At 44.0% G+C, this 13,060-nt stretch overlaps 1 protein-coding gene across 2 annotated transcripts in view; it reads right to left on the bottom strand.

Moving 5' to 3' along the window:
- Window positions 1-315: 315 nt before the first annotated feature.
- PRICKLE2 (prickle homolog 2 (Drosophila)) overlaps window positions 316-13,060 on the bottom strand; it is a 159,347-nt gene continuing 146,602 nt past the window's right edge. Inside the window, exons 8-9 of one of the 2 annotated variants that reach the window (XR_001145041.1) lie at window positions 4,047-6,250; window positions 316-3,804 (exon numbers count right to left, since the gene is read on the bottom strand). Coding sequence is in view for 1 of the 2 variants with exons in the window: in XM_012720474.1 (XP_012575928.1) it covers window positions 5,376-6,250 (875 nt within the window). In the remaining variant the exon portion in view is untranslated. Of the gene's footprint in view, window positions 3,805-3,848; window positions 6,251-13,060 lie in introns of those variants that run through there. The other variant, XM_012720474.1, reaches the window with a different exon arrangement.

Below are 13,060 nucleotides of genomic sequence, written 5' to 3'. Positions count from 1 at the left end.
TTTTTATTTTAGCCATCCTACTATGTCACAATTCAGGAAGGGCGCGATAGTTGGCATCCTGTGGGTGGAGGCCAGTGATGGGACTGAACATCCCACAATGCACAGGATTGTTGTCTGCCCAAAGAATGGAAAACGTCCAAGACTCCCATACTGCCAAGGTTGAGAAAGCTTCACTTAAACAATCGGCGCTTCTTTGGTAGTAGTAAATCTCATCCCCTGCCACAGGCAGCTGCTCTCTCTTCTTTCTTGAGATGCCCAAAGGCAAAGATCCCTCCAAAGATATGGAAAGCAAAGGCAGACTGAGATGGATGGCAATATTTCTTTTATTCAAATTTTATTGGAAGTTTACAAATGTATTACAGACATCAGTAAAACATCATATCCATTTTACAGGGCACAGATCTCAAGCAAAGTGTTCACAACAGTCTCTGGCAGAGCCCACACCAAAGGCCTGTTGCAGACCTTGACAAATAGCTGACCACTCGCCATCGGGCGCCTCACGGCATGGGTCCTTGGAGGTTTTGTTTACCTCGTACTTGGAATTAAAGCGGGAGATGGGCAGACCAGTCCCATACAGGATGTGTTTAGGAGAGGGAAAACTGCCAAGTCTGAATTGGCTAAGAAAAATGGAGGAGACTTGTAAAATTTAGAATGTTAAGTGTGGGTCATGGTAGAATCCAGATGCTTTATGGAAAAATATGGAAACCGACTAGGTAAGTTTCAGGAGTTACTGATGAGTAATTCTCTCTGAAAAATTTGGAAAAGCTTGGTTAGCAACTTATTGAACCTCAATGACTAAATGCCCAGTGCAGTGAAGGAACGTCTCAGAAAACTCCCAGGAGAGAATGAGACAGTATTTTTTTTTTTTCTGTCCTACAGATTTATTGTATCTAAATCACAGAAATACTTCCCTCACACTATATGACTTTCCCCCTTCCTTTTAAGAACTCCTGGGGAAAGCAAGTTTTGCAACAGGAAGTAAGCTTATAAAACAGAATGGCTCCCAACGGTGAGTCATGTTTTATGGGTGTCCTGCGTTGACTGGGTTATTATGATGAGAAAATGGAAAAAGAATCCAATTCTACCCTGATCCTAACCTTAATGACTGCTTCCAAATGGTCAGACAAAGAAGCCCTGGTGTCTGCAGAGGCCCCAGAGGGACCAGCTACTGCAGGCAAGGCAAAGCGCTCTTCATTTCCATTCTTTTTGTGCTTAAGGAATCGTCCCTCAACAGGCGGCCATCTGAAACTGCCTTCACCGCCCACCCCCCCAGGCCCTGCAGTGGCTCAGCTGGTCCGACACCTGCAATGCTACCTCCAGAAACCCATTTTGAAAGCCCTGAGGATGCTAACAGTTGCTCACAGCAACTCTTCTGGCATGGGCTATTTAGATAACTGGTTCCGTCTTCTGCTTTCTTTTGTCATAGATAGATCCTCTTTGTGTACTAGCATCTGGTTTCTGTTAGACAGAAATACACAAAGAGCACTTCTCCTTAGAATTTAAATATCTGTGTTATTTCTTGTTAGAAGATGGAATTAGATGAAGAAAAAGATGGGTTCTTATCTGACTTCTGCAAAGGATGAACAGGAGGCAGTCTATAATAACTGGCAAAGAACACAAACATAGAAAAGGAGATTGGTCTTTGTTTGGGCTAAAGAAGTCAGCCGCCTTTGGAATCTGCAGTCTGGGGGTACAGGGACTGCCACCTCACAATTCATTGTTGACTCACACATCCTCAATAGAAGTTTTTGGCCAATGGCTAAAAGCCCAGGATAGAAAGACAAAAAGGAATCAGTTTACAAATAAGAGTTATCATTAGACAAACAGGATCAGCTCTGATCAAGGGGTCTTAGCTGGTGAGAGGGTCACAGATCTCTCTGAGGTTGTGTCCATGCTCTCTGGGGAAGTATACCGTAACTACCGGTTATACCGGCCCAGGTTTCAGGGATGTGATCACTGACCCTACCTGATCTCAACCAAGGCGAGTGGTACCCAAGCCATGGGAAGCAGCTGCAGAAGAGGAAATCGAATCTGGTCGTGCAGGAGCACCCGACCGAAAGGGAAAAGGGGCCGAGAAAGAGCCGCTTGCAGGTCTCCTACTGGAAATGAGTTGCTTATTCACTGGACGGCTTCAGGGTGGAAAAGACACTAAAGGTGATGTGGAAAGAAGGTGTCAAACAATCAACACTAGGGATTCTCAAACTTGTGCAAAACCAGGAAACAGGGCTCCGATTTCCCTCACTTCATTCATCTTCACACTTGGTAGAGAGCCCAGAACTGCAGGGCAGAGGAAGGGTACTTGAATGCCATGCCCGATGGCACTCATCCTGCTAAGAAACCTGCACACAGTATCAGGGGTGGGGTGCACTGGCAGAGCCTTTCAGGAAACTGTGACTTACACTTGGGAAAGAGCCAGTTCTTTGGCCATGAAATTGAGGAGCAATAGGAAATGAATTGAAGTCCAAAGTTGTGATTTTTGCCAACAGACAAGATAATGATGAGTACGAGGAAAGTCAGGACAAAATAGCTATGTGGCATTAGAAAAGAGAGGAAACTGGGCAAGATTACCTCTCTGGAGTAGAGTCCACTGAGGATGAAATGATCATCTCAGAAGAAGACAGTATGGGCTCCACTCACAGCAAAACTTGTCCAAGAACTGCTGAAGCTGACTATGAAGGAATCAGGTAAGGTTCCTGAATATTGGTCTCAGGGAGAACACACTGGCTTGCTGGGACAGGAATCCTGGGGCGCCTGGGTAAATGATCATTGACTGACCTCCCAGTACAAGGTGCGGCCAGGCCCGCAGACTTAGCCCACCTCCTCCAGCATTTCCTGGCTGCACGTGGGGCGCAGTAGTGAGGAGAAATCTGCAGTGGTGCAATAATTGGAGGCGGTCTTGCTTGTAGACAAATTGACCCTGAGGCTTGGATCTCATTATAGCTCAAACTCTAACCCAGTTCAGCTGCCAGATCCTCTCTGGGAAGCTACTGAAATTGTGCATTTCTCCAGATCCCTGTGGGCACTGGTTAAATGTCAGTTTCTAGGCCGCCTTCTTCCTTCTGCTGATGGTGGTTAAAGCCTCAAAGGGGAAATGTAAGAGGTACTCTGAAAAGGACAGAGTTCGAAAGCAACATTTAGGAGGAGAATTTCTTTCACTGGATTCTGGGCCACAGAGAACAGAAGTTATTTTTAGCTGTTTGCTAAGTTGAGTGATCTACTTTTTTTCCTCTTTCTAAAATGCCGTTTTATTCTCATCAATCAAAGGAATGTAAAATTCCACAATTGAACTCACCATAGTTCTACCAGAAACCTGCCACTTTAGTAGCATGATGTTGCACATTGTTTCTTAATCAGTTTGCCAAGCAGTTTACAAACTTACTATACAAACATAATAGAGTTAATTCTCCAGAGGCTTGGATAATTAATGAAGCATTTAGATATGAAGATAGCATGCGGAAAACAGCCACAACCAACATTTGCATTGCTTTTTAAAAAATCAGTGACAATGACAAATGTCATATTAATACCTGAAAAGCAAATTATTTTAATACATCCTGAATGCAGTGCCATTTCCATGTCCTTTACAGCCTTCCTTCCCCCAGACCCAATTGAAATGGTGTCTGAAAAGCCACTTTTCACATTCTCGCCATAAAAAAAAAACGCTAGAAAATATTAACTACTATACTGAAAAGAGACCACGCTCACCTCACCATGGCAGATGGTCACTGAGCTACACCATGTACACAGCGACAGTACATCTCACTAAAGGTGGGTCCTCAGGTGGGTTAGTTCAATGGCCACAATCTATTAAGGGGAGGAAGAGAATGGAAGAAAAAGCGAGCGCTTCATTTTTAACTGAAGCAAGGAAGGAAGTTTTATTTTACTATAAACAACACAACCGTTAAATGTCTTCTTTAAGCAAACTCACTTTGGAGACCATCTTCTGTCTGATCAACAATTCCCAAAGTTCAAAATGGGAACCCCCTTTCACATAATTTGCTTTTCAAAGCCACAGACACTGACATTTCCTGAGCAGCTCAACTTACCTGTTACCCAGATACTCTGGCCATGGAGTGTGTTAAGCTGGATTCTTCCTACAAACACTAGGAGCTATTCACCGTGGAAGTCAGCACGTCTACTTCACTTCCAGAAAGTTCTTCTTTGCCTTGCTCTTCCTTCATATTCCCCTTCAGCTTCTACCCTTGACCAGCTGTTTTCCAATTACTTTGTTCCTTCTCCATGCATGACATTCCAACCTGAACACACGGGCACTCCAGAGCCCCTCAGAACCTTCCTGTCCCTAAATTCCGAATGTTGAAGTTCATTTGCACTGAGGACAACCGGTTGTCAGGCTGTAAGGCAGCAGTATGTCTGCCTTGGTAAAGGAAAGCAGATAATACAATCCAGGAAACATGAGCACCAGAAAATAATGCTACACTCAAAACAACGTCATGCTGACATCACACAACGGCACCACTCACAGTCACTTTTATTTCCCCAAGGGATAGATCAATAATAGTAAGCAACTTCAATGTCCCCACCAGGGAGAGCATTTCTCACGGGACTCTACTGACACCGATTGGTTTCTCTAATTGGCAAGAGTTACGTTTGCAATTTTTAAAAATATTACTATCACTTTGTAGAGAATAAATTCTACGGAGGGTGGGGGCAGACTTAGGGACGGCTCCTGGAGGTGGAATGGAGCCTAAGAAGCTTTAGGTTTTAGAGTTTGTTTTCTTTTTTTTAACCACAAAAAGCCAAATTGAATAAACGCCTTTGAAAAAAAGTCTCACTGACATGTAACAAATTTGTATAGAAAAAAAGGGGGGAGGGAGGGAAGGTGGTCCTGGACCACCTCTGAATACTACTGAAAGACAATGCTGGATATGCATGCAAGTCTCCACTGAGTCCTACGATATAGAAATTCCTCTGATATTACAAAATACAAAAATATTTTATCAGAACTCTCATTTACATTGCATTTACAGTGGACATGTAAATAACTTAGTCTTGGGTCCTGGCTAATAAAGAAATTACTTACTGGAAAAGGGATCCTAAAAGGAAGAGAACCAGAGAGGCTATAAGCGAGCAAGAAACAATTTGCCATCTTGCGAGTGGCAACAACACAGAGGGAAGGAGGTGACCTGGCCTCATAGCGTCTATAGCATTTCCGAAGTGAAATGTGCAAATAATATTCGACATGCCAAGAACTGCGACTACAAGTCAATCTGTGACCTTGCCTCCATCAACGAGAGCATTTCTCCTTTTCTCCCCTGTAACCACACCCAGAAGCGCTTGAACATTGAAAACAGTGCAAGTTTCTGAATTTACATTCTTCGCTCCCATCTTCCCCCATTCCCTGACCTCCACCCAGATTAAGAAATGATACAGTTTTTGCTCTTCTGTCTTTTCCTGCTGTGCAACTGTCCCCTGCCACCTAGCGTGGAAGACTTGGGGAGGCCGTAGGAGCTGTATTTGTGCAGGAGCTCATCACTGGTGACGTATCGCAGGCGGGCGGGCTGGGGGATCGGTTCTCCTAGGAAATAGCCCTCGTTGTCAGACTCAGAAGAGGAGGAACAGGTGGAGCACCAATCGTACTCGGCGAAGTATGGTCCCCACCGCTCCCCGAAGGCGTTCTGCAAAGCCAGATCCGACACAGTCCTTGGGCACTGGCCATACAGGTCCCTTCGGGACCCTTGGCCCAGGCTCTCCTGGAAGCTCCGCTGGCGCATGAATTGGTCATAGTCCTCCCTGGCTCTTAGCGGGGGCCTTTCTTTTAACCGCGAGATGGCCTCGCGTTCACTGGCCAGGTGGAGGGCGTTGTCGGAGCGAGAGCGTCGGGAACGCCGGGACCGGTGAGGTCGGAAGCGGCGGTTGTCATCGCGGGAAGTAGTTCTCCGACGTGTGCGCTCGCTCATCGGCTGGATCCTCACGCCCTCCTGCCCTGGCAGCTTGCTGCCTGCCATGCCCCCATCAAAATCAAAGCTCTGGTGCATCCTTCCGTGTGACTGCAAGTCTCTGTAGCCAATGGGGTTGCCGAGCTGATGGAGGTTTCCTTCCATCTCCTGATACTGTTGGGCAGAGAGCAGGCTGCGGACTGACTCTGCGCTCCGGAACTGCATGGATGAATTCAGGGTACCCATGTTGCTCAACTTCTCGGAGACATTCATTCCGGAGTCTTTGCTGAGGTCGGGCATGGAAAACCGGGATAGGTGCTCCTGGCGCTTGGCGCCACCATCCGCGGAGAGCCCTGGGGACAGAGAGGAGAAGAGCATGGACATTAACACAAACGTGCAAAGTGAGGCGTCATCGTCACTGTAGGTCCTCTGAACCACATCTACAGGGTTACTGTTGTGCAGCCACACAGGGAACAAGGGTTCATTTACATAGGGTGGGGAGGGCTTGCGCACTTCACGCTGGGGGGCAGTCAGTGTCCACCTACAGAAGGTGTCCCGTTAAAAGTGCATCCACATGCAAATTAAAACCACAATGAGATACCACCTCACCCCAGTGAGAATGGCACATCTTCAAACAACTAGCAACAACAAATGTTGGTGAGGATGTGGAGAAAAAGGAACTCTCCTGCACTGCTGGTGGGGATGCAAACTAGTACAACCACTATGGAAAACTGTTTGGAGGTTCCTCAAACTGCTAAACATGGAGCTTCCCTATGACCCAGCAATCCCACTCCTAGGTATCTACCCAAAAGACACAAAAACACTGATTGAAAAAGATACTTGTACCCCCATGTTTATTGCTGCTTTATTTACAATTGGAAAAACATGGAAGCAGCCCAAATGCCCAAAAGTAGATGACTGGATTAGAAAGATGTGGTACATATATACAATGGAATATTACTCAGCAACCAAAAAGAGAAACACATGTCTTTTGCAGCAACTTGGATGGAGCTGGAAAAGATCATGCTTAGTGAGATAAGCCAGAAAGAGAAAGAAAAATACCAGATGGTTTCACTCACAGCAGGAGTATAATGGACCAGGTGAGAAAATAACAAAAATAATGAACAACCATATACCAGAGACATTCTGTGGGGGTGGAGTGGGAAATGGGATCAAAAATGGGGGGGGAAGGGAGGGAAATGCACAGACTGTGGTGGTGGCACAGGGGTGATTTGGTGATGGGAAACCCGCAGGGATTACAATCGAAATGGAAAAAAAAAAATGTGCAAAATGATGTAAAAATGAACTTTGTAATAAAAAAAAAAAGTGCATCCACAAGGATACAGCTCACTACTTGTTAATTCTTCTAAGCTACTGAGCGCCCACAATGCATCTTTATCAATGATATTTCCTGCTTAGAATTTCACTATATAAAGTGCTCCATTATCTTTTTGATTCCATTAGTATACTGGAAGCTACACAGGCCAGATTATTTTCGATGAGGAAACTTTAAGCAATATAAACTGGGTTTTCCCCAAACAACTGCCTAGAAATGGGCCTCGAATCTAGTGCCATGCTGCTCGATGGCACTAGTACCCCTTTGCCTCCAGCACATTCCTCTTGAATGCTGCTCTAAGGTCCCTGTCTCCGAAGTCTTTGACATTAAATGACTCCTTGAGTACAGATAAGGGAAGCTGACTCTCGGGCTAGTTAGTAAGTGGACGCTCCAGAGTTCTAAGTGGAACCTGGGGCATTTCTCTTTCCCCTGGGAAGTACTTTTAAAACAAAGCAGCGACATAACCACTCTCTTAACAGTGCCAGTCTCTAAAAATGGACCTGCACTTCCTAAGTGCTGCCAAATAAGCTCCTGGTGTCACTGAGATGAAAATCATCTTGAAGATAGTGGGAGACTCTCGACTTGGACAACTTCCATTCCATCCATCACAAAGCACCACCATTCATAAGAGTGGACCAGGTGCAAAACATTAGTACTCTCCACTCATTATATACTGAAAAGATCAGCAATTTTGCCATTTTGGTCTCAGATAATATATCTTTCCTTAGCAATGTACCATTCTTCAAGGAAATCACTCTCTACCATTAGAACATGACCTCTGTTCCCCTGAGAAATCTAACATTATAAACACTTTGGACAACTACTAAGCAATATCTACTAAAGCCAAATATGCAAAAATGATTAATGAACAAAGCCATTTGAATATCTGTACCCAGTTTTTTTTTGTGTGCACTTAAGTACTCATTTTTATTGGGTATATGCTCAGAGTAGAGATACTATGACTTCCTGTTGCCATGATTGGTTATGTACCCAATAAAAGTCAGTTTATAGGTCCAAAAATGAAGACAGTTATTTAGAGTAACATTCTTTACAATAGCCTAGAACTAGAAACAATACGGATGTCAATGATCAGGAAAAAGGATCAGTAAGTCATGGCATTTTCTATCATTCCCCCTTGAAAAGAACTAGGTCTCTTGGGAGAAATAACTCTTTGGGAAGGATTCTAGAAGGAAAGGGGAAAACTGAGCATGGAACATCTTGTTATGGCAAAAAGAAGGAAATGTTAAAACTGAAAAAGGATAAAGGGTATGGAAGCACTCCCACAAACCAAATCTGAGCAATTCGAGTATTAAAATATTTAAAAGTGTAATGATTTATAAATCACTGAGGGGAAAAAGGAATTCAGCAGGTTCACACTGGTAACAGAAATAATCAATAAATAAATGTGGGGAAAGAGTGGGCTCCGTGTATTGCAGAACGATGAAGAGAGTGAATGCTAGATTCAGAAGTTCAGCATTTTGTGGACACAGAACTTTTTTGGAAGTTCCAGTAAGAGAGCACAGTGGCTGTCCTAACTGACCAAGCCCACTGCTTCCAGAGGGATGAGCATGCAATGGTTAGGTTGGGAAGGTACATGCACTTAACCGGCCCAATCAGTTGAATCAACCTTGGCCATCAATGGGGTGGGTGACTGATGTCACAGCTAGACTGCCCTTACATTGAGTATGATCAGCTCTCTGTAACCTTTGTATGTAAAGAATGATTTGTGCAAGGGTCAAGCTCGGTTCAACTGGGGTGGCAGGGACAGGGTGTAAAATTTGATGGGAGAGCAGGCATTTGTCTGGTGTTAAGTATCTCCCCAAATACTATTGATTAATTGGAAAGGGAAATTTACTAACTGCACTGTCCAGACAGCAGACAACACTTCAAACAGGGATGTAAAACCCTATATAATCTTCCAGTCAAGAGTGTATGTCCTGAATGTGTTCAGGAGAGATTAGTAAGCTTCCAAATGAGGAATGTTTGAGAAAGAAAAGGTTTCTGTATTCTCTTAAAAAGAAAAAGAAAAAATCTCTGGCAATGTTAATTCAACAGTGGGGAAAAAAGGAACAAACTTGTTTTCTTAAAAAGAAATTAAGTTGAGCATCATAAATGACAAAGACACTAAGGGAATGTTCTAAATGGACACCGAGGAACCAGGTCGAATACGCAATATGTTATCCTGGACAGGAAACTGTTCTGTTGGGAAAGCAAATTCTGTTAATTGACAGAAATTGAAATATGGGCAATAGATAAATGTATTATGGTTAATTTACTGTGGTAAATGGGTAATTATGATATCACTGGAGAAGAGAATTATTTGTGGGAAATACACATGTAAATGGTAAATAACCAAGGTAGATGCCACTTGCTTCCAAATGGTTCAGAAATAAATTATATGTGTGAATGTGTGTGTGAGCCAAGAGAATGAATGACAAAGCAAACAGGATGAAAGGCTAACAAAAGGTATAAACAATTTGACTGTTCTTTGTTCCATTTATACAACTTTTCAAAAAGTTTGAAATTATTTCAAAAACAGTTTCTCAAGGGTCTCCCTTGTGGCCTAGGGGTTAAGTCTCAGTGTTTGTACCCAGATGGCCTGTGTTGGATCCCCGGCCAGGGAGGTGACTCACATGGAGCAGCAGCCCTCTCCTGCCTCCCCTGCTGCTCCCCTCAGCAGTGTATTTCAGTCCATCTGCCTGTTCTCCTCCCCACCCTGTCTCTGGTGAATCCTCTCTCCCCCTGCACCTCTTGCCTACACTCCAGTTCTTCTACACAAAAATGAAATCTTTAAAAACACAAAAAGATTTCTAAAAAATCTTTATGTGTTTTTATGTGGTGTAAAGGTATTCAATTCCAGGGGAACTTATTTGGAGTAGAGAATAAGTACTGTTGGCAACTAGTTGGGAAGAGGCCAGAGAGAGATTACTAAACATGACACAAAGCACAGGCACAGGCCAGCCCTCACAACAGAAGTCGTGCAGCCCAGGACATGATGATGGCACAGTTGACATGTCCCCATGTAGCTGAAGGCCAGACAACGAGGAGACATAGCTACATCCAACGATGCAGATGAGTCCTGTAGAAATACTGAGACACAAGAGTATGTGCTCTGTGATTTCATTTATATGATATTCACGAGCAGCTAAGGCTGTTTATGGATTATTTTAAAATAGTTAAGGGTAGTGGGCGGGGGACATAATGGAAGCTTCCAGGGTGCTGGGAATGTCCTGGGGGTCCTACCAGAGAGTAAATGTCTGTGATCATTTGACAGGCTATACATATGTAAGTTTTCTGAGGTGTGCTTTTAGTGTCTGTTTGCTTTACCTTAAATAAATGATACCTCAGTAAAATGGTATAAAAATAAGACAATGTTCTCATTGGAGTCAAATGTAAACATTGGGCATGCTTATGAAGAAACTAGTCTGACAAACATCATACCTTCGTCATTTAAAAAGAAAAAACTGGTTACTTGGATAACTGTCAAGGCCAGGGGCACTGTATCCTCCAACTCCTATTTTCCCTGCTGCTTATCTGTGACCTACACATCATAAAAGCTGATTTACAACAGCCTAATCACTTCCAGAGCCTCCCCGATCTGAAGGTGGAGATGGGAGGAAAGCAACCTAAGTTGATGAATGAGCAGCCGGAGCACATGAACTCTAGTAAGGAAGGGGGGGAGAAAGCCTCAAAAATCACACATAGAAACGAAATCTACATAGGTGGGTGCAATGATCTTTGCCAGGCTTTCTACACAAGCCCTCAAATGGAATTAGGGTCAGAGCTAGTAATCTAGCAAATGCTATACATTTCCAGACATGCTGTTTCCCGGGGCCTGTCTTTAATAAGCCCCCAAGTCAAGCACTGATCAGAAGGTGCGGCATGTGAACTGATTCATATTGCAACAAGGAGGCAAACTGGTGGAAGGGTAACCTCAATTCTGCTGGGATTGAAGCTTGTCCTTGCCTGGTGTCCTCCTGCATCCTGGGGTATCTGCTTATACCCTCAGCCAAGCCCCTCTTCACCCCTCCTATTCCCCCCAAAAGGAAGACAAGTGTTCCGGCATGCGGGCCCTGATGTTCAAGTCCAGTATTTACCATCAGTTGTACCTAAATGTGTGCTCTTCCCCTAGAGAAATGTGTAGGTGGGATTGAACATATTACCTGTTTACTCCAGAGAAGAGAAATGTCTCTCTTCTTAATTATTAAGTCAGATTTTTCTCCAGGGTTTTCTGGCCCACATGGTGTGAAGGGATTGGACAACAATGCCCAACTATGAGCAAGAATTGTATAGTTGCCTTTAAACAAGGTAGCTCTGTGATTAATTTCACTATTGGCAAAACCCAGACTTCCTGTACCGGTCTTAAACCCCTTAGCCTCTTAGATCACCAACTAAATGCTCCGAAATGTAAGCCATACTTACACTGTCATACTCAATACATTGCAAGCCTCCTTGTAAAACTCCTCTCTGCACAGCCTACTACTGATCATTGAGGCCCATGTGTAAATGACACCTCTTCCAGGGTGCCCACTCTGATTGTTCTTTCTAAGGTAGTTAAGATGTCCCCCTGCCCACCAGTCATTCTGTGCTCTTGACTTTTAAGGTACCCATTCTGAATTTTGTGTTAAGTTCATGTGTAAGCATGCAGCTGAGTGGACATCTGTGGGAAGCAGGAATATTTCCCTCTTTTGCTGCACTCTTCTAGAACTAGAACTGCCTGTTTTGGAATTAAGGTAATAGGATCCTTCTACTGCCTAGAGTTAGAGTTAGAAAAAAAGTGACTGAGGAGCAAGCTGGGACTGAAGAGCCAACTACTGTAATTCAGATGGGTGGGATGCCAACCAGGGGGAGCAAAAACACCACAGTGACACCTATCAGTCTCTCTGAGGGTTCATTATACTGCCCACCATCTGGGATTTCTCCCATTTCAAAGTTGAGTAGCGTGTGGCTTATAATTAGCTCTTAGTCTGTGAAAATATTTTTTTTTTTTTTTGCCTTATTGATCACAGCTGTAGAGAGTCTGTTTAAATTAGCAGCTTCCATGTCCCCAAGATGGGACTGTACAATCACAGCTCTCACCTCAACTTGAGAAACCTTCTCTCCCTCTTGAGCTAGGAGCCCCTTCATGACCGGCGACTTGGGGCAATTTTTGAACCTCTTGAGATACATCTGCCAAATGGGTAGATAACAACATTTTAGGGCCTATTTCCTCTCTATTTCATCGGCTAGTCTATTAGCTCCAAGAGGGTAAGAACTGAGTCTGTTTCCTAACTCTCACACTTCAGCACCTGGCATTCAGTCTGCTGCGAGCAGATTGATCTACAAGTCCCCAAAGAAGCATGCCCTCAAATTGTACAGCCAGACAACTGCAAAGACAAGAAAATACTTATTGCAGACATGATTATATGACTGAATGAATCCTAGAAACTGGGTCCACTGGACTGGACACATGGGGACGTTCCATGTGTCCAGCCACTGTTCATATAATTTGAGCCTCCAAACTGCAGCTAGGATCACTTCACTACACAGATGAGATTCCAGAGTATTCCATTTGTCTGTGCAGCATGAGACTCAGTGTCAAATATCACAAATTAATGCAGTCCAATGAAAGGGGACTCCAAAAATGCCTCTCTGCTCCCCTGAGATAAATGAAGTTTTCTTTTCTTGCTGCCTGAACCATGCTGTGTGTGAGGACATATGTGGCAGACAGACACTGCAAACTAAATTTTCCAGATAGCTCAGATTGAAGTCATAATCTGACCACAGTCCCAACACATTCGGAGAATCTGGGAGAAGATCCCACCTGGGACAAAGAAACAGAGGCCAG

Source organism: Condylura cristata, unplaced genomic scaffold (assembly GCF_000260355.1).
Source record: "Condylura cristata isolate star-nosed mole 26May11 unplaced genomic scaffold, ConCri1.0 scaffold00004, whole genome shotgun sequence".
NCBI classification, from domain to species: Eukaryota; Metazoa; Chordata; class Mammalia; order Eulipotyphla; family Talpidae; genus Condylura; species Condylura cristata.
This window is presented reverse-complemented; position numbering and strand designations above follow the sequence as displayed.